Source organism: Mirounga angustirostris, unplaced genomic scaffold (genome assembly GCF_029215605.1).
Source record: "Mirounga angustirostris isolate CCGP_5_RB_7025 unplaced genomic scaffold, mMirAng1.0.hap1 SCAF_13, whole genome shotgun sequence".
Classification (NCBI taxonomy): Eukaryota; Metazoa; Chordata; class Mammalia; order Carnivora; family Phocidae; genus Mirounga; species Mirounga angustirostris.
The window spans coordinates 96,747,411-96,773,118 of NW_026991721.1; the positions used below are offsets into that span (position 1 = coordinate 96,747,411).

Here is a 25,708-nt window from a genome sequence, read left to right on the forward strand (position 1 = left end):
CGATGCGGGATTCGATCCCGGGACTCCAGGGTCATGACCTGAGCCAAAGGCAGTTGCTTAACCAACTGAGCCACCCAGGCGCCCTGTATATTCTTGCTTTCTTTGACATAGATTAATTGACCATATAAGTATGGGTTTATTTCTGGACTCTCTATTCTGTTCCATTCATCTACATGGGGGTTTTGGGTGCCAGTACCGTACTATTTTGATTACCATAACTTTGTAATATAGTTTGATATCTGGGATTGTGATACCTCCAGCTGTGTTCTTCTTCTTCTTTTTTTTTTTTAAAGATTTTATTTATTTATTTGAGAGAGAGAATGAGAGACAGAGAGCACGAGAGGGAAGTGGGTCAGAGGGAGAAGCAGACCCCCCGCTGAGCAGGGAGCCCGATGTGGGACACTATCCCGGGACTCCAGGATCATGACCTGAGCCAAAGGCAGTCGCTTAACCAACTGAGCCACCCAGGCGCCCCACCAGCTGTGTTCTTCTTTCTCAAGATTGCTTTGGCTGTTCAGGGTCTTTTGTGATTCACATTTTAGGATTTTTTTGTTCTAGTTCTGTGAAAAATACTGTTGTTATTTTGACAAGGATTGCACTGAATCTGTACATGGGTTGGGTAGTATGGGTATTTTAACAATATTAATTCTTTCAATCTGTGAGCATGATATATCTTTCCATTCATTTTTGTCCTCTTCTGTTTCTTTCATTAATGTCTTAACAGTTTTCAGAGTACAGAAATTTCATCTCCTTGGCTAAGTTTATTCCTAGGTATTTTATTCTTTTTGATGCAATTATATATGGGATTATTTTCTTAATTTTTCTGTTATTATTAGTGTATAGAAACACAGTAGATTTCTCTGTGTTGATTTTGTATCCTGCGACTTTACTGAATTCACTTATTAGTTCTGGTAGTTTTCTGGCGGAGTCTTTAGGGTTTTCTATATAGAGTATCATGTCATCTGCAAATAGTGCCAGCTCTACTTCTTCCTTCCCAATTTGGGTGCCTCTTGTTTATTTTTCTTGTCTGATTGCTGTGGCTAGGATTTTCAGTTCTTTGCTGAATGAAAGTGGTGAGAGTGCACATCCTTGTCTTGTTCCTGATCTTAGAGGAAAAGCTTTCAGCTTATCACCATTGAATGTGATGTTAGCTGTGGATTAGTCATAGACAGGCTTTATTATGTTGAGATATGTTCCTCTGTACTGGCTTTGTTGAGAGTTTTTATAATGAATGGATGTTGAATTTTGTCAAATTATTTTTCTGTTATCTACTGAGATGATCATATGATTTTTAACCTGCATTTTATTAATGTGGTATATAGTGTTGGTTGATTTGTATCTATTAAAACATCCTTGCATCCCTGGGATGAATCCCACTTGATCATGGTGAATGATCTTTTTAATGTATTTTTCAATACAATTTGCTAATATTTTGAGGATTTTTGCGTCTGTGTTCATCAGGAACATTGGTCTGTAGTTTTCTTATTTTGTAGCATCATTCATTGCCTGGTTTGGTATCTATGCTGGCCTCATAGAGTGAATTCAGAAGCATTCCTTTCTCTGGTATTTTATGGAATAGTTTGAGAAGAATAGGTATTAACTTTTCTTCAGATGTTTTATAGAACTCATCTGTGAAGCCATCTGGTCCTGGACTTTTGTTTGTTGGGAGTTTTTGATTACTGATGCAATTTAATTGTTAGTAGTTGATCTGTTCATTTTTTTGTTGTTGTTGTTTCTTCCTGGCTCATTCTTGGAAGATTGTATGTTTCTACTAACTTATTCATTTATTATAGGTTCTCTAATTTGTTTGCAAGTAATTTTTTTGTAGTAGTCTCTTACAGTCTTTTGTATTTGTTTTGTGTTGGTTGTTACTTCTCTTTCATTTCTGATATAATGTATTTGAGTCCTCTTTTTCTTAATTAGTCTGTCTAAGGGTTCATCAATTTTGTTTATCTTTTCAAAGAACCAGCTCTTATTTTCATTGTTTTTTTCTATATTTTTTTGTCTCTATTTCATTTATTTCTGCTGTGATCTTTGTTATTTCCTTCCTTCTACTAAATTTGGGCTTTGTGTGTTCTTTTTCTTGTTGTTTTAGGTGTAAAGTTAGATTGTCTACTTGAGACTTTTCTTGATTCTTGAGTTAGGCCTGTATCGCTATAAAATTTCCTCTCAGTAGTGCTTTTGCTCTGTCCCAAAGATTTTGATCCCATGTGTTTCCATTTTCATTTGTCTCCAGGTATTATTTTATTTCCTCTTTGATTTCTTTGTTGACCCATTGGTTGTTCAGGAGCATGTTGTTTAGCCTCCATGTATTTTTGTTTCCTCCTATTCTTTTCTTGTAATTGATTTCTGCTCTCATACTGTTGTGATTGGAAAAGGTGTTTGATATGATTTCAGTCTTCTTAAATTTATTGAAACTTGTTTTGTGGCCATGTGATCTGTCCTGGACAATGTTTCATGTGCATTTGAAAAAAATGAAACACAGAAATTCTTCGTAGGGCTTCAGTCCTTTCTTTGATGTCGTAAGTGCACTTTGAAACTACAAAGTATATATATTTAACTTTTGAATGTACATTGACTCTCTTCTCTTCTTTGCCTTAAGTTTCTGTTATTTTTTTATTCTTGTATTTTACTTATACTGAAGTTGCCCCCTCTTCTGTTTTTCCTGTATGTTGCGCCAGTGTCTGGTCTGGTAGTGTTCTTCTTCCTGAGCCATGTGAGCTAAACTTGAGCTTATGATAGTGTAGTTTATTTTACTTGTGTCCCTGAATTAGAATGATCCCAGGTTGACATGAGCTGAGGAAATAGAGTACTTCAGTATTCCTTAGGATGATGTTAATTCTAAAAAGCTAAAAAAAAAAGTTATTGAATACAAAGTGACTGTGGTTTTAAAGAAATTGTTAGGCTCTGTCTATTCTCTGGCTTGTTACTTATGGGATTTGAATAATCAAAAGGTTATAATCAGAAAATAAAATATGTTCTAAAGTTAGGGGAGAGTTAAGATTAATTAACTGAGGGGTGCCTGGGTGGCTCAGTCGTTAAGCGTCTGCCTTCGGCTCAGGTCATGATCTCAGGGTCCTGGGATCAAACCCCACATCGGGCTCTCTGCTCCGCAGGAAGCCAGCTTCTCCCTCTCCCACTCCCCCGCTTGTGTTCCCTCTCTCGCTGTGGGTCTCTCTCTGTCAAATAAATAAAATCTTAAAAAAAAAAAAAGATTAATTAACTGAAAGATTTGCCAAAATTATGTCAACACTCAGTTATCCAGTTTTGTCTGTTTGTTTTACTATCTAGGTTTTTGTTTGTTTGTTTTTTTTACCTTCCTCCTCTTTCTTCTGGCCATCCAAGTTTTTTGTTTGTTTGTTTGTTTGTTGTTGTTTTTTGGTTTGCTAGTTTTATTAAGCCCGTTTACCTTAGGTTGGACATATTAAAGGAAAAGAAGGGAGATCTAAATCTCCTCAGTGTCGTTGTTCTTGTTAGTAACTCTTATTAAATTAGGGAAGTAGTAACATTATAGAAAAAAATGAATTTTTAAATTATTTATAAGTAATGTGTCTTAGTCCATTCTGGCTGCAGTAACAAAGTACCACAGCCTGGGTAGCATATGAATAACAGAAATTTGTTGCTCACAGTTCTAAAGTGATTATATAGATCATTAAAATATTTACTCCTTTTAAATTGTATTTGACTACAACTGTAGACTTTATCATTGTATATAAAATCTTCATAGTTTACCGTCCTTCATTTAGGATTATGGCTGTCTTGAACAAAAACTTCAGTGAGCTCTCTATTTTAACAAGTAGCTCCCAGTTCTTGGCCTCTTAACTGTTCACAAAATGCTGCTCTGAGCTCTCAAGCATTCATTTCTTTTTTTATCCTTCTCTCTCTTTTCCTCTTTTTCTCCCTCCCTCTCTGTTCTTGGTTAATTAGTGAATCAATTGTAAAGTATTGAGTGCCTTGTCTTCTGCAGCGCACTGTTCTAGGTGGTACGAAGTCAGTGGTGAGAAAAAGAGCCTAATCTCTGTTCCTCTGAGCCCTGATGATGATGGAGCTTAGATCCCAGTGAAATTACTCTGAATGGCAAGAAATAGAAGTGGGAAGAGAAAAAGGATCCTATTCTTTTCTCCTTTTTTCTTTGCTTATTATGAAATACTATATAAGTAAACAGAACTCTGCATTAACCATATACATATACTTTAATGAAAGTATATTGTAAAGCAAACACTTGTGCAGTTACCACTTGGATCAAGAACTAGATAATTTGATCAGCCCAGACTGCACCCCCCCAACCCCAATCTCATCCTTGGCTCCAAGAGGTAATCACTGTCTGGATTTTTGTGTTACCACTTGTGCAATGCTTCCCTTAGGAGTTTTGTTCCACAAGGTGCCATATTTATTGGATATAATGTGCAGTGGGCTCATCCTTCATGTAGTTTGCTTGTTCTTGAACTATGTATGAATGGAATCATGCCAAATATATTATTTTGTGTCCTATTTCACACAACACTATGTTTACGAGATTTCTCCATGTCTATATAGCTGTGATTTATTCACTTTTATTTCTTTATTGTATTTCATGATACGAATATAGTGCAAGTCCTTTTTCCACCCTATCTAGTGTTGTATATTTGGGTTGCTTTCAGTTTGGAGCTCTTACCAATAGTTGCATGAACATTCTTTTTTTTTTTTTTTTTTTTAAGATTTTATGTATTTGACAGAGAGAGACACAGCGAGAGAGGGAACACAAGCAGGGGGAGTGGGAGAGGGAGAAGCAGGCTTCCCGACGAGCAGGGAGCCCGATGTGGGGCTTGATCCCAGGACCCTGGGATCATGACCCGAGCCGAAGGCAGACACTTCACAACTGAGCCACCCAGGCGCCCCTGCATGAACATTCTTAAACATTTATCCCTGTGCTGTCTTGAGCATTTAAGAGCATAAATGGAGGAGTAAAGTTGCTGGGTCATACGTTATGTCTGTCTCCAGCGTATACTTGTAATGCCAAGCCAGCGTCACGTGCGTGTGAGCGTGCCCATTCCTGCACGCCCTCACCAGTGCTGGGTGCTATTATACTTTGTAAGTGTTACAGTCTGGTGAGTGTGTGAGTGTGTGAGTATGGTTTTAGTGTTTTTATTTTCCTCTCTAATAACAAGGTTGAACTCTCTCCCCCATCTTTTTGCCTTTTTTGTGAAGTGTGCTGAAATAAATCTTTTGCCCATTTTTTTCTGGTGGGTTGTCTTTCTTACTGATTTATAGGAGTTTTTGTTTCACTAGTAAGGATGTGAGTCTTTTGTTGTATGTGTTATTAATTACTTATTTTAGAGAGAGTGAGCACGCGGGCAGGAAAAGGGGCAGGGGGAGAGGGAGAGAGAATTTCAAGCAGACTCCATGCCAAGTGTGGAGCCTGATGCGGGGCTCAATCCCAGGACCCTGAGATCATGACCTGAGCTGAAACCAAGAGTGAGACGCTCAACCGACTGAGCCACCCAGGTGCCCCTCTCATTTTACTCTTTTTAAACATCTTTCAGTGAATAGATATTTCGGTATAATTTTAATGTAACCAAATTTACCACTTTTTCCTTTATGATTAGTGCTTTTTGTTTCTTGTTTAAGAAATCCTTCCATCCCCCGAGGCATTAAAGATATTCACTTTTACTATTTTATAAAAATTTAGTAGTTTTACCTTTTGCATTGAGTCTGTGATCCACCTGGAATTGATTTGAGGATATAGTGTGAGGAAGGTGTCCTATTTAATTTTTTTTTCCACATGGAAAACCAGCTGTTCCCATGCCATGTATTGAAAAATTCGGCCTTTTCTCAATGATATATAGTGCTTACAATTCTTTCCAAAGTACTGTTTTTAAAGAAACCTGCAGTATGCCTCAAGCACAATATGACTTTGGGAATTACATAAGCAGAGCAAAGGGTTGAGAGTGAAGAATAAAATGAAAAACAGAATATAATAACTAAGGCATTTGGAAGTTGTGCAAAAATAGTTAAGGGATGTCCGTTTGCCTCAATGTAAACATACATAAAATGCTGAAAACACAGTGTGGGTGTGGGCTTTGAGGGCATCCAGGCTGGCATTATGGGCTCGGCCTTGTTCTTAGGAATTTTTTTTAAAACTTCAAATTTCGGCATGTTACTTTAATAAACCTCACTTTGCTGAGATCAAGTGTAGAAACCTCACTTTCCCAGACATAAAACAAAAATAATGCTCATCTTGATGAGGTAATAAATACATGGCACTGTCACACAGCACTTGGCAGTGTGTCCTTTACAAAATGTCTCCTTGCTTTATTCTGTATAATTGAGAGTACCACATAAATGGGAAAAGTGCTGCTCTGAGAGAGACCAGGCTGGTCCGGTTCTAGGTCTTCCAGATACCAGGCTCTCTCCGGGGTCGTGCCACTTGGCTGCATGGCCAGGTGTCTCCTTTCTAGGTACCCTGAATGAATTTCCTGATAGTCGAGAACTTTTATTTATTAGTTGTCATGAGACTTGGTAAGAAATCCCTTATGCGCTCACAGTATGACGTGTGGGTGATTCAGAATGAATCTGGATTATGTCCGTACAACTTAGCCTTGCATTAGGACAAACTGACAGATAGAAATTCTGAGGGGAAATGATCCCATTTCTAATCTCGAGTAATTATGTCACCATAGTTTTCCCCCAGACGCAGGTCACAAACTACTTGGGTGGCATCATATGTCACTATGGACCGCCTTTTCCTTCTTTGACATGCTTTTCTCCTGTCTCCGCTTCCTCATTATAATGATCTTTCTCTCTGCTTTTGGCTGCATCCTCTTTCTCTTCCTGTACCCATAAAGTAGGAAGTACTTAGGGGTGTGTTCTAAGCCTTATCCCAGCCATCCCCTTTTTTGCACTTATTCTTTCAAAAAATTCTTATCCATTCAATACTATGACTCAGGTCCTCGGAACATCTCAATTTGAATTTCTTCTCACCTCCTTTAACTCAGGATAGAACAAAAATATATATATATTTTTCTTCCCAAACCAACTACTACTGTCTAGACTTTCGTGTACCCAGACTACCCAGACGTGCACGGTGCACGGTCCTACTCTCTACTTTCCCCTCCTTTTTATCTCATGTGTTCAGTCTGTCCTCAAGTACCATCCAGTCTTTTTTCAAAGTAGTCTTTGAATTGTCTTTCTCATTTTCATTATTTCTGCTTTATCACAAGCCATCCTCTTCACCTCACGTCTAACTGGTCTTGCTTTCAGGTTAATTTTACTGCATCACCTGCCAGCTCTAGAAGTTCCAGTGACTCCTTATTGCCAGTGGGAGTGGTCCTCAAACTTCTTCAGAAAGAGTCAACGTTTTGTTTGTTTATATTCATATGTCTAAATTCTGTCCAGGAGATCCAGTAGGGCTGAGGCGAGGTTTGTGGGTCACTCGATATTTCTAAAACTGCATTGGGGATTCTCATGTACTGACAGGATGAAAATCAGTGATTCTGAGAGGACAAGAGGATGGGATGGGGGGCTTGTGATTCGATGTAAGTAATTATCAAGATAATAGTTTTTTTATTTGGGTAGTAGATTCGCTGGTGCTCCTTGCATTACTAAAAATAACCATTTCTAGGGTGCCTGGGTGGCTCAGTCGGTTAAGCGACTGCCTTCGGCTCAGGTCATGATCCTGGAGTCCCTGGATCGAGTCCCGCATCGGGCTCCCTGCTCGGCAGGGACCCTCCGCTTCTCCCTCTGACCCTCCCCCCTCTCATGTGCTCTCTCTCTCATTCTCTCTCTCTCAAATAAATAAATAAAATCTTAAAAAAGAAAAATAACCATTTCTAGAAGAAAACACAGGGATGAATCTTCGCGACCTTGGGTCAGGCAGTGATTTCTTCGCTATGACACCAAAAGCATAAGTGGCCTTAGAAAAAGCTAGATAAATTGGACTTCATCCAAATTAAAAACTTTTGTGCATCAAAGGACACCATCAAGAGAGTGGAAGAAAATTCCGTAGAATGGGAGAAAATATGCAAATCGTATCAATGGACTTGTATCCAGAGAATATAAAGAACTCTTACAACTCAATAATAAAAAGACAACCCAATTTAACAATGGGCAAAGGACTTGGATAGACATTTGTCCAAAGAAGGTATACCAGTGATCAGTAAGCACATGAAACAATGCTCATCATTATTAGCCAACAGGAAAATGCAAACCAAAATTGTAGTGAGATACCACATACCCCCCTAGGATGGCTATAATTAAAAAGAAAATGGCAGTAATAAGTATTGGCAAGGATGTGGAGAAACTGGAACACTTGTACGTTGTTGGTAGGAATGTAAAATGTGGCAACCACTTTGGATAAAAGTTTGGTTAAATCCTCAAAAATTTAAACATGGAGTTACCATACCATATGATATATATAGATATATATGTATATGTCTAAGAGTAGATATAGATATATAGATACAGATAGATACATATATATCCTTAGGGTGTAAGTTTATATGTGTGTGTGTGTGTGTGTATGTGTGTATATACCCTAAGAAATGAAAAGATACACTCACAAAAAACATACAAGGATGCTCATAGTACTGAAAAGTGGAAATAACCTAAATGTCCATCTACTGGTAAGTGGATAAATAAAATGTAGTATAACCGTACCATGGAATATTAGTCAGTGGTAAAGAAAGGAACAAAAGTACTGATTGATAGATGCTAAAACATGGATGAGCCTTGAAGGCATTATGCTAAGGAACAGAGAAGCCAGACACAAAGTCCACATAGTGTATGATCCCTTTTATAGGAAATGTCCAGAATAAGCAAATCCATAGAGACAGAAAGTTGATTTGTGATGGCCTGGGGCTGGGCTCATTGGTGGGAGAGTTGGGGGAGAAATGGGGACTGACTGCTGATGGGTATAAGGTTTCTTTTTAGGGTGATGAAAATGCTCTAAAATTGGTTGAGGTAATGGTTGTACAACTCAATGAAAATCCTAAAAGCCACTGAACAGTACATCTTAAGTGGGTGAATTTTATGGAATATGACATTTATCTCAATAAGGCCAGAGAACAAAAATCTGAGTAAAAACAAGCCATGTGTGGAGCAAGGGTGAGTGTCCCCACCTGCCCCATGCCTCTTCCACAACAACCGAGCAGTGGGGAGTTACTTCCTGAAACTACCAACAGAACCCAAAATAGGCTGGTTTGAGTTTCAACTGCTTTCATTTTTTCCTTCCAGTCTTCTTAAAATGTGTAGCAAAATGCCCCTCAAAGGTAAGCAGCTAAGAGAATAAAGAGGAGGTATTCTTCCCAATCTAGTTATTCAGTCCCCAGAGTGTAGATTAGAAGGAACTAAACTTTCAAAATGAGTTCCAGATTTAGTATGTTAATAACTTGAGGTTTCTCCCACATCAGTAACTTAAATTTTCAGGAAATAAGTTACGTTATTGGTGAATGGACAGTGGGCTAGCCAGAGCTGTAACTTACAAGCCACACAGCATCCTGCAGACGCACGTGAAATACTTGTGAGGAGGCTAGCAGAGAGGATACGGCAGCAGTCTGCTTTCGGTGAAGCTGTGAATTTACAGTAATACGTGGATTGAAGAGGGAGGGTGGGTCATATTCTGTTAGGTTTGGTACATTGAAGAGTGAATTGGGATAACCCAGGATCGTTCATTGGAGGAAGCTGGCTTTGATGGGAAAAAAATAAAGTGTCATAGCAGGCAAGGAGAGGTGGATTTTGCTTAAATGTGCAGTTAGGAGTGGGAACAGCATGTGGAGTGGTTACGGGAGACCCCTTGACAGGTTTGCAAGACTAGAGGATTTTTGCTTGGTGTGTAATAGGAAACAAGGGCAAGCAGATGGGGGGGCAGTTGTTGAATCTTACTGAAATCTTGCTGTTGGTCATCGGTCTAGCTACTGAAGCCAGCCCTCTGGTTGTAACATGCTGTCGAAGCAGGTGCTTCCCCAGATGTGGATCCCTGTGGTTGTCAGGCCCCGATCATATCATTCATTCTTGCATGCTCAGTTCTCATATCAGCGCCTCATAGCAATCTAAGCTCATAGCCCCCACTGAAGGTGGTTCCCTTTGAGATTGTTTCCTTAGTAAAGATTTCCTGTTTGGTAGATAGAATAAACACACTGATGGCCATTAAGTTTGTGCCTTCCCCTCCCCAGCAGAGTAAAGAGGTTAAAGGTTGGTAATTGTAGATGGAGCATCCATAGTTCAAAATGAGAAATGTCCTACATATTTTAAGCTGCTTATTAGGGAAATTTTAAACCTACTACTTTTAATTAATTGCTTGGCCTCTTGTGTTCTCCATTCAAAATACAACAAACTCCATGATTCTGTCTTCTGGACTTTGCTAAGCAGTCCCACTAATGTCAGAGTGCATACGTTACTGCAGATGCCATCTGTGTGCCTCCTCCCTGTGGAGCAGAGGAAGGCCACCCGTGGAAAGGACCTGATGAAGAAGTGTGCAAGCTGGTTAAAACAGAACAAAACAATTAAGTGTCCTCTTTCTAGAAAATTCCCAAAGACATCTGCTTTGCTGAATCTCATTCATTAGGATTTTTAACAACCTATCTTCACTCTCGGAAGAAACATCTTTTTTTTTTTTTTTTTAAAGATTTATTTATTTATTTGAGAGAGCGAGAATGAGAGAGAGTACATGAGAGGGGGGAGGGTCAGAGGAAGAAACATCTTAACAGGCTTCAGCACATGCAGACTTTAGTAAATTAAAGCTATTGGGTTTCAAAAGTTGTAGGTTAATTGGTAGAGCTTTAAATGCAGTTGCATTCATAGTTGACATTTCGTAAGTACCTGTTGTGTTTAAACACCATTATATCCAATATAATTTGAGAGAGTCGGAGATGAATAAGGTATTCTTAAGGAACTAGAGAGAGTGTATGTTTTTCAGGAGCTAAAAGGATAGGATGTGTATATGTGGAAATAACCAAAATAAGGGAGAAATACAAAGTAATAGGGGAGTACAGAGAAGGTAGAGGTTATTTCTTATAGGAGATCCAGGAAGACTTAGCAGAAGAGGCATTTATTTCCCACTGACGAAAGAGAATATTCGATTTCTTATAGAAGTAGCTGTAAGTGTTTCTAATGATGGCCCTGACCTCTAAGCCCCTGTGATCATGACGTTAATTTTAGAACTGTGGGCTGAGAGCTAGGAGGTGGAGGCTCTAGTGGCTGGCCGGCTGCCGTTGTAAGGATGAGAAGGCTCCAGGAGCCAGAAAGGGACGGGAGGCTTGGCCTAGTGATTTTATTGCCATTTCATTCAGTGACCCTTTCTTGAGTCCCTGCTGTGTATGAAAGCGCTGTGTGGAAACGGGTGAGTCCAGCTGTATTCTCCCCACTAGTGGAGGGCATAAGCACATTATACAACTAAGTATAAGATAAGGCAGAGTCGTGGGGTATAGAGGTATAACGAGGGGCTATGGAAGCACAGAGGAGGAAGCCATTGACATAGTCTTTTGTGGTGGAAATCAGTTAAGGCTTCATACAGGAAGTAATATTTGACTGGGCCTTGGACATGAGTGATCTTTCAAATGTGGGAAAGAAAGGAAAAGCCGGGGTGCCTGGGTGGCTCAGTCGGTTAAGCGTCTGCCTTCGACTCAGGTCATGATCCCGGGGTCCTGGGATCGAGCCCCACATCGGGCTCCTTGCCCTGCTTCTCTCTCTCGCTCTGCCTGCCACTCCCCCTGCTTGTGCTTGCTCTCTCTCTCTGTCAAATAAATAAATAAAATCTTAAAAAAAAAAAAAAAAGGAAAAGGCATGGCACAGAGAGGAAGTAGCCGAAGGAAGGAATGTAAATGCAGAGTAGTCTAGCAATGCTAGAAGGCCTGGGGAAAGTTGGAAAGGTGGGTGGGGCTGGGCCGTGGAGGAGCCTGAAGGACAAGGCTCAGAGGGCTAGACTGTTCTGTGAGCAGATGGGAGCCCCCCCGTGTTTTTGAGTGAGGAGTTGACACAACATGATTAGCCTGACTGTCCCCACGCTAGGAATGGATGGCCTAGAGGGAAATGAATTGGAGGTAGTGAGCCATGTGTGATCTCGGTCGGAGAGAACACGAATATGAGCTGAGCTGGTAGGAATGGAAATAGAAGGAAGGAAATAGATTCAGGACACACGGGGTAGAAGCAGGAAAAGTTTTATTACCAGTTGGGAATGGGAAATGAGGGGGAGAAGGGAGACTCCAGTGCTCCCAATAGCTGGGATGGTAATGCCATTAATGAACATTAATGGGAACATGAGCAATAGAACAGATTCGTTTTCGGAAGATGGCGAGTTTGAGCTCTTTCTTCCCAGGTAAGTATTAGAAGTTCAGGAATTTAAGAGTGGTACCAAGACCAGGGATAGAAACTTGGAGAATTATTACCAAACAAATGATAACGGAAGCTTTGGGACCAGAAGAGTCAGCCTTAGAGCAAGGAGAGAGACAAAATCAGCACAGGCCTTACAAGAACACACGTGGTATAGAAGGAGAAAGGAGTAAAGCAAACAGCAAATGGAGACCAAGTTGTCCAGGGCAGTAACACTAGGGAGGGGAGGGTAAGGAGGCGCCTAACCTTTTCAGGCACTGTCACCTCAGGGAATGTGGTAGACCTGGGGCAGGAGGGAGTCGGCTGGCTTCCAGACGAGTTATTCCCGTAAATACTTACATACATGAAAGTATTCAGAAGTCAGCAACTCTCTGTCCTTTGGCCTGCCATCTTTGCTCATGTTCTGAGCCTTCCTCTCCACACCTCCCCTCTCCCCTCTCCTGTCTCTCATCTGCTCTCCTAAAATAGCGGGAGGGGAAGAAAAGTAGGGGGGAAGCTGAAGCACAAAGGGACTTGGAGTTTAATTGTAAATATTCCTGTTTCAGTGTGTAAATAAATTGCCTATTCTTCCTTTCGAATAAGCTACCTTAATGATAATAATGTCACTTTACCTAAATTTTCAAGTCCATGTGTCTCTAGTGGTCGCAAATGTGTTTGTCCTAAGAAGTAAAAATAATAGGAAAAGTCTGGGTCCAGGTGAGCAGGCTTTCAGGTGGTTACTGATTCTGGTGTGGCCTTAACATCAGTCACTATCCAATGCCACCTATGGTCTGAAAGCAACAGGCACGCTTGGCTCCCTCAGTGTGGCTTTCTGCAGGGAACAGTGTTGGTTCTGCTGACATAAACCTGTCACGTGTACTTCAGTTAACCAGGGGTCTTTGGCATTCCAGCTCATCTGTATCTCCCTTTCACTATTATGTTATGTTCCAGTGGCTGGTTGGAGAATTTCTAAATGGTTTCTCTTCACATTGGATGCTCAAATGTAACGCTCTAGAGCCTTTGTTCAGTGACTAGAAGCTAGTAACGTGAGGTATGTCCGTTTGTCTGTCTAGATTTTGGCTTCAGTAACCTGTTCACTCCTGGGCAGCTGCTGAAGACCTGGTGCGGCAGCCCTCCCTACGCTGCACCTGAGCTCTTTGAGGGAAAGGAGTACGACGGGCCCAAAGTGGACATCTGGGTATGTACTGTCTTCTCTCAGCCCCCGGGCTGGTGGTTCTCCTTCACTGGGAACAGCGCCGTCACCCTGGGGGACATTGAATGCTGCACACGCATCGACACCTTGACCCCTGTGCTTTGAATTCCCAGTTCCTTGTGCGGAGTCTTTCCTCCAGCTCTTGTCGTAGGGACCGAGCCACAGATTTCAAACTTCCCCTTTTGCAGCTGCAAAAAAAAAAAAAAAAGCCCAAGAGCAAGCTTGGATGGGTGCCCTTGCCAAGAACAGAGATTCTTTCTGTTGTTGCCACTTGCCTTCTCCCTCGAGGATGAGCGCTGAGAGAAATTCTAGATATGTTACCCAAAATTAATGTCTGGAAGCAAAGAAGAATGTTAACTATCCTAAAGATGATTGGCCTTGACAATGCCTCATATTATTTCTCACAAAGGAAGAAGAAAAAGTTAGTTCCATTATCTTGTGCATGACTCACCATCATCTTCATACACATCCTATAATGGCCTCTTTTGTTTCCTCTGATGCGATTAATCGTATGTACTCTCTGTTTGGGATGCAGAGCCTTGGAGTCGTCCTCTATGTGCTCGTGTGTGGGGCCCTGCCATTTGATGGGAGCACACTGCAGAATCTGCGGGCCCGGGTGCTGAGTGGAAAGTTCCGCATCCCGTTTTTTATGTCCACAGGTAAGGTAGTTACCCAGCACATAGCAGCGATGGGGTTCACAGATGCCGAGTTCTCGCAGGAATTGGGTGACAGAGTATAAACGACCCACTTAACAACCTTCTTAGCTCCCGTTTGCTGAATTGGCGCCTCCGGAAGCAAGGTTCTCCAGGAACACGGTGTACGGGCTGTGGCGTCCGGTGGCCCCCGCTGAGGTGGCCTGAGTTCGGCGCTAAGCTCCGCCTATAGCTACTCGTGTTGTGTGGCTGATGGCTAAGTCTGTGTGAGCTTTGGTTTCCTCCCCCGTAAGTGGCTGGCAGTTTTGTGAGGGCGTTACTCTGAAGACTAAATTAAATAGTCTGTGGAAAGAGTCGTTCGGCCCATCACATAGTTGCAAGGCAATAAATATTCCTGTTTCACCCCGTCCCACTCTTTTTCATGATAGTATTTCCATCTAGTGGGGCCCCGCCGAAATGTGGCAGTGAATGCCAAGGATGGAGCGGACTTTGCGTCTCAGTCTCGCTGCTGCCACCTTTCCTCCTCCCGTGACCTGTATCCCCCAGACTCAAATAAAAAAGTGTTTTTCAAATGAGTGGGCAGTAGGGTAAGTAGCTCTTGGAAAGATGTAACACTCCAGACGCCAGATACCCAGAACCTACAGTATTTCATCACCATTTCTGTGCACATGAGATAGGAACAGCTCAGAGACCGTGCAGTAAGCAGTCTCATTCGTTTTACCTAAATATGTTTTCAGTTTAAGGAACGACACACAGAGTGTATGATGAGCACATGGGAAGTGCCTTTTAGAGTAAATAGGGGGAGCTCTTTCTAGATTTCACTTCCAGTCTCCTTAGCTTTAATGGTTTAATAGTGTGTCTGATAATGATAAGGGCTGTGAGAAAAATAAAGTAGAGAAGGGGGTCAGGGCTGGTGGGTGGGAGGTAATTTGAAAAGGTACGACCAGGGAACCCCCTTCACTGAGAAAGTGACATTTCAGCACAGACGTAAGGAGGGTGAGGGAATGAGCCGTGTGGCCTGAGGCCGAGCTTTCCTGCTGGGGGGGCAGCCAGTGCAGAGGCCCCTGGGAGGGAGTGTGCTGGAGTGTTTAAGGAACAGGCCGGGGGCCTCTGTGCTTGAAAGGAGTGACAGGGACAAGAGAGATGAGGGCAGAGAGGTGAGAGAGAACTTGCTTTTAGGGCCTAGTCAGTGGAAAGACCTGAGTTTTTACTTTGAGCTAAATTCAAAGGATCAGAGGGTTTTGACAGACGAATGATGCAATCTGACTTTGGTTTATTCCCTAACTTTTCAAACACACAAAAAAAGTCAAAAGCATGTGACTGCGATTTTTTTTTTTTTTTTTAACCACTTTGGCTGCTCTGCTGGTTAAAAGGGTTAGGTGCTAAAGGAAGGGAGACTTTTGCAATCATCCAAATGAGAGATACTGGTGGCTCGTTCCCAGACTGGGTGTGGAGGTGGAGATGGTAAGAAGTGGTCAGATTGAAGAGATACTCCATACTGTGTGGCAGGCACCATTCAAAGCAGTTTATAAACATTGACTTGTCTTGTTATTACAACAACCCTGTGAGATATGTAAGTCTGTCACCCCCATGTTGCAGTGATAAAACTGAAGCCAGGACGTGGTTAGCAATTTTCCCCAAGATAACACAGCTACGAAGTGGCTAAACTAGAATTTGAACCTAGGCAGTCTGGTTCCAACAGCATTTATGTTGAATTTGATGTGAGAGAAAGAGTCACTAAAGGTAACTCCAGGGGTGTTGGCTTGAGCAATTGGAAGGATAGATTTACTGCTGACTGAGACTGGGACGACTAAGGAAGAATACTTAGTTTTGGAGAGATGTTTTAGATCATTTAGTTTGAGATGCGCATTATACCTCTATGCTGAGATCTGGTGTAGGCAGTTGAATATAGGGCTGTAGCTTAGCTGGGAGTTGTGGGCCAGGGGTGTACATTTGTGAATCATCGGTGTATAGATAATATTTACAGCTCTGACATGGGATCACTTTATAGGCAGTGATTTTAGAGAAGGGGTCCAGGGGTTCATCTCCGGACCACACTAATGGTCAGAGATCAGGAAGATGAGGAGAGATCGGCACGGGAATCACCGGCGAGGTAAGCCAGAGGGGCTGCCGTCCTAGAAAACAAGGAAGAAAATGTTTCAAGGAGGAGAGAATGAGGAACTCTGCCAGGTGCTGCTGACAGGTGAGAGAAGATGAGCAGGAGCTGTGGATTCGGGAAGGTGGAGATCAGCGACGGCGTTGGAAGACGGTTTCAGTGGAGGGGCGGGAGCACAAACCTAATTTGTGTGGCCACGACAGAAAAGGAATGGAGGGGAAATGGTGAAAAGAAATAGGCACAGCCATCCCCAATTTTACTATAAAAGGCAGCAGAGATGGGGTCCAGCAGCTCGCTCTGGCCAGTCATCAGTGATCCTTGTCATCATCCGCTGGGGGTCCTCGGTCCTTATCTTCATGACTGCCCAGCAGTACTTAGCACTGACCCTTTTTTAAAAATAAACTTTATTTTTTAGGGCAGTTTTAGGTTCACCGCAAAAGTGGACAGAAAGTACAGCCAGTCCCCATATACCCACGTCCCCTCACTCGTAGCCTCCCCACGATCGGTGTCCACCAACGTAGCATATTTGGTTTTTTTTTTTTTTCTAAAGATTTTATTTATTTATTTGAGACAGAGAGAATGAGAGACAGCATGAGAGGGAGGAGGGTCAGAGGGAGAAGCAGACTCCCTGCCGAGCAGGGAGCCCGATGCGGGACTCGATCCCGGGACTCCAGGATCATGACCTGAGCCGAAGGCAGTCGCTTAACCAACTGAGCCACCCAGGCGCCCCAACGTAGCATATTTGTTACAGTCAAGCATCCTGCGTCCTACATCGACACTACATCAGATTATCATCCAAATTCCGTAGTTTCCGTTAGCATGGTGTCCATTCTGTGGATTTGCACAAATATATGATGACATGTATCCACCATTATACTCTCATACAGAGCAATTTCACTGCCCGAAAAATCCTCTGCACCTGTTGACCCCTTCCCCCAACCTCTGGTAGCCAGTGATCATTTTACTGTCTCCCTAGTTTTGCCTTTTCTAGAATGTCATATATAGTAGTTGGAATCCCACGGTATGTGGTCTTCTTTCATTCAGTAGTATGTACATAGGGTTCCTCTCTGGCTTTTGGGGGCTTGGTCGCTCATTTCTTTTTAACGCTGAGTAGCATTCCATTGTGTGGATTTACCCTATTTATCCATTTGCTCGCCAGACATTGTGGTTGTTTCCACGTTTGGGCAGCGATGAATAAAACTGTTGTAAACTTTGTGTGCAGGTTTTGATGTGGATCTAAGCTTTCAACTCCTTTGGGCAAATAGGAGGAAGTGTGATTGCTGGACTGAATGGAAGAGTAGGTTTAGTTTTGTAAGAAACCGCCAAGCTGTCTTCCAAGGTGGCTGCCGCACTTTGCATTCCTACCAGCGGTGAGCGAGCGTCCCCTTGGCTCCGCATCCTGGGCAGCATGGTGTACAGTCCATGCTGCGGAGGTTTGCCCTGCTAATGGACAGATGCGTAGTGGTTGCTTGTGATTTTAATTTGCAGTTCCCTGATGATGAGCATCTTTTCATATTTACCACCTGTCCCATCTTCTTTGGTGACTTGTCTGTCCAAGTGTTTGGCCCATTTTTAAATCAGGTTGTGTTTTCTTATCCTTGAGTCACTCCCTACTTTTTGAAACACTTTTTTCTCACTGCTTCTCAGACACCACATTCTCTTGTTTTCCTCCTATCTGTGGATGCACCTTCTCAGTCACCTCTGCCAGATTTCCTTTTCTCTGTTCATCCTTTAAGTCTTTTCTTCTTTATACCCTCTTTCTGAGCATGTCAACTGCTGTGGCTTCAGTGAGGACTGTCACGTTCGTCCCCTATTAACACTCAGTCAGCTCTCTGGCCCAGACCTCTCCTCTGGGATGAAGGGCGACCTAACCCATTGCTGCTGATCAAATTCTCTTTTACGTCTTGAATTAACATCAATAGAAACATTTCAAAACTGACTTTAACTCCCCGTCCCTATCCTTGGTTGCCTAGCCCAGTGAGTGGCATACGTCACCATCGGAGCAAGGTAGGAACTAGCCTGATTCCTCCTCCTCTCTCACCATATTCACAGCTGATCAGTTACCAAATCCCGTCCATTCAGCCCTCCTTTCCTCTGGCACTTCTGTAGTGGTTCTTGCCTACATGAAAAAGAGGCAACTAACGGGTTTCTGGCTCCAGTCTTGTCCCTCCCTGATCCATCCTCCACGTGCTGCATGAGGAATCTTTCTAAAACAACATATAAAAACAACACACACACACACAGATCTGATCATACCATTTTCCAGCTTAAATTTCTCAGTGGTTTGTCTCCAAAATGGTTTGCCTCTAGGCTAAAGTTCACTCCTTTATGTGGCAGGGGCACTGACTTTCAAACATTTTGACCATGACCATAGTAAAAAATATCTTTTATACTGTGACCTAAAACACGTGTATGTCCACATCCCTAAACAGAAGGTTTTTTTTAAAAAGCAAAATGTGCCTTTACTATGTGCGCTACACTCCAATATATTTTATTCCATTACATTAAAAACTGCAGGTTATAACTTACTAGATTGATGTCATGACTGCTGTTTGAAAACCAGTGGTCTAGAAATAGCTGGTGCCTGCCCGTCTCTGCGGCCCCAACTCCCATTGTACACCTAGTCAGCCTGACTTCCTTCCAGTTCCCTGAACAAGTGATGTTCTGCGGAGCAGTTCCCTCTGCCTAGTAGAATACTTCTTCCTCCCCCAACCTGACTCTACCCACTCCTGTATTCTAGAATAAGAAATTAGATGTGCTAGAAAAAGAATCGAGATATTTCTACTGGTTTTCAGATCTCTGGGTTTTGTTTTTGTTTTTGTTTTTAATCATGGGACTTAACCAAATTTTTTATTGTAATTACTTCTTTTGTTGTACATCTTCCACACCAGACTGAGCTTAGAGAAAATATAGATGAAGCGTGTTTTTTCACAGTTGTCTAGAGCCTAGCATAGTATCTGGCATGTAGCAGGACTTAGTAAATAGTGAGTAGATAGTAATAGAAGCCTATTTAAAACCCTCCAGTGGCTTGCATTTCCACTTAGAATAAAGGTCAAAAAGCCATTATCGTGATGGCCAACAAGGCACAGCTGGGATTGGCCGCCTCTTTCACATCATTTCTTGCTACTGTTGGCCACAGGTTCCGAGCACCAGTCCCAGAGGCATCCTTGCTGTTTCTCAGACTCCCCAGGCACACACATTCCTAAGTACTCACATGGCTTGCTTCCTCATGTCACTTGAGGTTTCTGCTTCAGCATCTCCTCAGAGAGGCCTTTCTCTTTCCAGAACTCTGCTTCAGTTTTTACCTGGCATGTACCACTGCCTGACCTCAGCTGTTGATCGTGTCCCTACTCCCTGTCCCACTGCCTCTTGACTGCAGTAAGCTTTTGTTTCTTTTCACTGCTGTATTTATTCCCAGGGCTTAGGACGGGGCCTGGGTCCTCGCAGGCACTCAGGAAGTGTCTGTTAAATGAATGAATGAAGGCCTGAGTAGGTTCGTTAAAATGCTATCAAAACTCCTCCAGAATGTACACTTGTATTCAAATAATAACATCAGTAATAGTGATCTACATTTCTTTAGGACTTTCAAGTTGACACAGTGCTTCCTATCCTTGATCTAATTTGAGCTGGATAACCGTACTGTGGAATTGGTATTGATACATACTATTTAGCATTTTGCCAGTGAAGTTTAAAGAAAGGACTTGACCTGCCTAAAGCCACACAGGTAATACATGACCAACTTGGTCATTTATTTGGTGTTTGATGACACTGCACTGTTGCAAAGAAAGGGCAAGATAAACAAACCACTTCCTCTGCTTTTCCAGTGTCCACAGTATTTCCTGTGAGCAGCTTGGGTTCCCTCCGCCCTCCACCCCCGTCCCCTTGCATCATAGCAAAAGATTGGTACTCCATCCTTGCCAGAGCTGGCTTCAGATAGTGGAGGCTGGTAAAAAAGTTTATTATGCTGTCAACCACATTTGTCTGTTAGTGCCTAGAAATAAACTATGTAGCATTTTAACTACTTAGAAAGAACTAATATTTGTAGTATAAGCTAACACGGAAGTTTAAAGATTCAGAGACTGTCGATATTATTATCCTAAATGTGGTCACTTTTTAATCCTAGACAACTAATTCCATAAGTAGGAGTAAACATTTTCGTAAAGTTAAGGCCAGCAAATGAGCAACAACCCAGTCTAGGAAATGAGTAGACAGTTCTGTGGTAGCAGTCTGAGCCCTCCTGCCCTCAGGGACACACACATGCTTGGCCTTGCCTAACGTCGTAGGCCTGAAGCCCAAGGCCCGGCAGACAGTGCCTTCAGAAGGACAAGGCAAAGGAGCAGATGAACTCACAAGGCTGTTTAGTCTCTTAGCTCAGACATCATAGTAACATCAAGTTTCAAGTTCACATAAAGGAGACCTACAGTCTGTCCCGAGTCCCTTTTTTGCTTACACCTCTAGTGTCCGGTCCCGGTGGCAGCTCACGAGAGCTGGAGTGAGCCCTAAGGCCGGAGCCGGCCGCTCTCCAGCCCGTCGGCTCTGCTTCCTGCACTGCTGGAGATAGGGCGGCTGAAGAGCAAGATCCTTTCTTTTCTCGGGCTGTTGTCACAGACTTGAGTGAGTTGATCATTTTTCTGCCGAAAGGATTTAGATGCTCCAGCAGAGCTGCTGTTCTCTAAATTAGCACTTGGGAGGCCAAGTGGGTAAGGCCGCTCCATCTAGCTGCTTCGAGTGCAGTTGAATTCCAGAATATCTGCAGCTGTGTGAGCCCATGCTATACAGATGGACACATTTAGTTCAAGAATTCTAAGTGTCTCTTTATTGTCAGTAATGTGTGGAATGAAGTGTCCTCACAACTAGTGGGTATTTCTGTGCCTGGTCTCGTGTGTTTGATACAGGCGTCCTTCCATGGGCATCCTGAGATCTGCTAAAGACCAAGTTGGAAGACGGTGGCACAAATTTACAAGAGGATCTATTCAAGGCTGAACGATTTTGAACCACATAGTTTTATGATTAGGTGTGTGACTTCCCCTCTTGCCTGGAATAGAAGCCCCTTTATATCAGAACTGTGTTCTGTACGTCATCATCTCCCATAAAACCTGACAGTACTTGCTATGCTGTAAACATTCAGTAAATATTTCTTTTTTTTTTTTTTTTAAGATTTTATTTATTTGACAGAGAGAGACACAGAGAGAGAGGGAACACAAGCAGGGGGAGTGGGAGAGGGAGAAGCAGGCTTCCCGCTGAGCAGGGAGCCCGATGCGGGGCTCAATCCCAGGACCCTGGGATCATGACCTGAGCCGAAGGCAGACGCTTAACGACTGAGCCACCCAGGCGCCCCTCAGTAAATATTTCTTAGTGAAAAACTGCATTATCACCACTTACCTCTAGAATCTTATGTCAGACTTTTGGGTTTTGTTATTAAACAGGTAATTCACTGATGATCCAAATTATTCACTGGTTTTATGGGTTTTTGTTATATGGGTTATTATGTGAATGACCAGGTCACAGGACTTCTAGTTTTTGTTTTTTTTTTTTTTTTTTTTTTTTCTTAAGATTTTATTTATTTATTTGAGAGAGAGAGAGAATGAGAGACAGAGAGCACGAGCGGGAAGAGGGTCAGAGGGAGAAGCAGACCCCCCGCTGAGCAGGGAGCCCGATGCGGGACTCGATCCCGGGACTCCAGGATCATGACCTGAGCTGAAGGCAGTCGCTCAACCAACTGAGCCACCCAGGCGCCCAGGACTTCTAGTTTTAAAAAGGTTTTGATCTATTATGGATTTGGCTTTCTATGTCTCAAGTGAAATAAGTTTGGTCTAGACCAGCGTTTTTGGATTAAAATTCTGAGAGCATCCTGGAGAGTGGTTAGGTAAAAACCTGGAACCTAAATTACAGAAGAATTGAAAGTTGAAACTTGCTGGGTTTTGAGCTGTTATGGACAATGAGACCTCGCCTGACCACACGTGTTGTCAGGTGCTTTCTCTGACTCCCCCTCCCACTGAAGGAAGCCAGCAACTTAAATTTGTTGAGCACCAAAGTCATTAACTACCAGGATATTTTTTAAAACCTTCAGAAGCCTACTTCTTAAAGTCTTGCTTGTCTTATTCACCAATTATACTATCTGCTAGTGAATATTGTAAAGATCAGTCATTCATTTAATACTGAAGGAAAATTAATTTATAGTGGAAAAACTGCTGTGACAGTGAGTGCAGAGAGATCTCTTGTGGACAATATTTTTGAGTTCTTATTGATCAGACTTTATTGTGCCTTAATTAATTGTAATACTGCATAAGCATTTTATCACTGGGAACACAAGACCCAGGCTTCCATAATGCTCCTGATGGAGACCGCTGTGCGGCTCCTGCCAAAGAGCTTGTACTTCGAAGCAGGCAGCTCTGCCCGGACTGGCTTACTCATCAAGAACCACACAACATCTTGCTTGGCTAAAAGCACTTTGCATAGAGGGGATGGGACAGGAAATTAAAGTAGCTCACCCACCAGCGTCCATATACCTAGGGGCTCAGCATCCTAAAAGCAGTTCTCTAATACATTTTGGGGCATAGTCTTCCACTAGCGGGAAACCCGCATAGCACTTTCGTGTTAGTGAATGAAGAAATCACAGGGGAGGGCGCCTGGGTGGCTCAGTTGGTTAAGCGACTGCCTTTGGCTCAGGTCATGATCCTGGAGTCCCTGGATCGAGTCCCACATCGGGCTCCCTGCTCGGCAGGGAGTCTGCTTCTCCCTCTGACCCTCCCCCCTCTCATGTGCTCTCTCTCATTCTCTCTCTCTCAAATAAATAAATAAGATCTTTAAAAAAAAAAAAAAGAAATCACAGGGGATGTCAGGAAAGGGACAGGATCTACCTCAGGGTCACGCAGAGCTCCTCTGATTTTACCTAACATAGTGGGGAACCATGGGGAAGTACCAGTACTTACTGCCTTATTCATTATTGCCCCTTGCAAGCAGACTGTCTCCAAGCTTACGGCAGCCCTATGGAGGAAAATAGAGAGAGGGAGAAAGTTCTAAGTGGAAGGACTCCAGAGATTTGGATAATACTTAACATTCATTGAACACTTTCTATGGACCAGACACTGTTGCATTAACTTGTTTTATATGTGGAACCACCCTAGAAGTAGGCGACTCTCGTTATTTGATAGACAAGATAATCAAGGCATGGTAAGATGGAGTGATGGACCCCAAATCCTACAGCTAGGAAGTGGCAGAGCCGAGTTTTGAACACTAGCCTTCTGGCTTCAGAAGCCACCTGTGTTTGCTCGTATTTTAATTCTCAAGAAATATGTATCTGCCAAGGTATTCCAAGTATCAAGAGAGTCCTAGAGTACATATCTTTGTCCATCTACATCAGTTATGTATTGGAAAAAGAGTATCAACTACTCTATATTGGACTCTGGAGTGAAACTAAACCAGAATTTTGTTCTACTCTAAGGATTGATATTAGGACTTACAAAACCATACTTGAGTAGGGCGGTACAGGCAACAATGTAATTTTTAAACAATGTGAACTTCAAATTGGACAGCTTCTACTAGTAGAACACCGTGGCCTGCTGGGGGCTCTTCCTGGTGGGACCCGGAGGTCAGCGTCAGCCTCCCAGCCTTTAAGCCCGCATCCCCTGATCTCCGAATCTTAAATCCGAAGCATCACAGCCACCCAGGAAAACTAGAAAATAAGGAACATTCAAGAAATAGTTGTTACTTTTCAAATAAATGGAGAGAGATGGCCACTTGTTTTCTCCTCAGTCCATCTAAGACTGATAAACTGCTAAAACCAAAGAGAAAAGTCTCTCAGCCTAAGTTTATTCATTCTCCGTGAGAAGCTTTTCTCACCAGCCCCGTCTTTATTTGCTCAGTTGTGCTAAGCCACCTTCCCTTGGCCTCTGTGTTCAGCCACAGAAAGTGTCTCACGGGGTTTAGTTATAAGGCACTTGATTTTTATTCCAGAACAGTCTGATAATAATTCGCAGCACTGTTGGGATTTGTACTTAAATCAAGAACTCTCCCATTTCCTTGTCTGATCTCTTACTGTCAGACCATCCTTCTAGGAATTCTACTGAATGGTTCGGTACTGGGACTCCCAGTTTTCTTTCCCCTAAAGAATTGAAAGCAGATGAGTTCAAAACAAGATTTTCTTTTTTCTCAGTGCCATTCTGACACAGGAGTTGCTGATCTCAGCTGAGTCAAATCTTATTATAGTCAACACTATTGTAGATTAAGTTCCATTATAGTTAATTCCGAGATTATGTATTTTCTTTGGTTGTGTAAAACTGTGGTATTGACTAGTACTTTAAATAAACCCCCTTAACTAACTTGCGAGTTGGAAATGTGTATATATTTCTGTGTGACAGTAACATCAAAATTAGGTTTATAGAGTGTAAGTCTTCCAATCCCTACAGCATCATTGTTCCAGGAAGATCCAATATAACAAAAAACCTCTGTATTTTGTATGATTGTATTTAACATTTATGCCATCTCTGAGTGCATCTGTAGGTCTTAGCACATTCGGTGTACGTTATTTATACATAGAAATGTCTTGTTTCAAGACCATTTGTCTACTTCATTTAGATTTTAAAATAGTCACTATATAAAGTAGGTTTGACCTTAGCTGACAGCTGACAATGACACGGTTTCCTTGGGCGTATTAAAAACCGTCATTTCTGGGGCTGAGTTTACAGGCAGAGTGAGGGTCCCTTAACTCTGGCCAGCTTCTTACCAAAAGAGGAGATCTTGGCAACAACCCCTCTGATGTGTTTTTGATTGACTTTTTAATTCTTTCTATAGGATCATGATGTTGCAAGAGAGTCACACTATTTTAGCCATGATTATGACAGGACGAGGACATGATGGCAGATTATATTTTCTTTTCATTAAGAAGAACAGCATGTTTGGTGCCTGGTTTTCCTTTTTGGGAAAAGGCAGACAGCATTAAAGAGGAGCTGTGAATCCAGAACATATATGGCAAGGGCACAGACTCTTATGGGCCCCAGTCCGCTCTATCCAGAGGTTGTCATTGCAGACCATTCATCTGTCATCTGCTCTCATAGTATGCTCTCCCCCAGACTGCTACCTGAGCTAGGCAAGGTGAATTGGGATAAGAGAATCTGGCAGTATATCCCATAGTATCCTGGTTCTGGAAAGTGTAAAACTTTAGTGCCATTTAAATTGAAAAAAAAAAAAATTATAAGGTTATTTGTTTTCCAGGAAGCAGACGTTTTAGATTTTAATAGCCAATTTATTTTTGTTTCCTTTCTGAAGGATTTTGAGAGAAATAGAGCCCTCTTTGAAATTTGAATTGCCCTGGGGAATTAAACATTATTAAGAAGTTTGTTAAAATGATTGAAAAAAAAAACAACTCTTTGGAATTACCTTTGAACGCACCTGGTATTGACTGGAATGTATTCATGTGACACCAGACCATACCCTTCTTCCAGG

General features: G+C 42.3%; 1 protein-coding gene across 15 annotated transcripts in view; it reads left to right on the forward strand.

Moving 5' to 3' along the window:
* Nucleotides 1–25,708, forward strand: part of SIK3 (SIK family kinase 3) — a 242,383-nt gene that overhangs the window by 179,232 nt on the left and 37,443 nt on the right. For all 15 annotated transcript variants that reach the window (XR_010407101.1, XR_010407102.1, XR_010407103.1 and 12 more), the window contains 2 exons: nucleotides 13,356–13,480; nucleotides 14,031–14,154. Coding sequence is in view for 12 of the 15 variants with exons in the window: in XM_045894973.3 (XP_045750929.1) it covers nucleotides 13,356–13,480; nucleotides 14,031–14,154 (249 nt within the window). In the remaining 3 variants the exon portion in view is untranslated. The remainder of the gene's footprint in view (nucleotides 1–13,355; nucleotides 13,481–14,030; nucleotides 14,155–25,708) is intronic.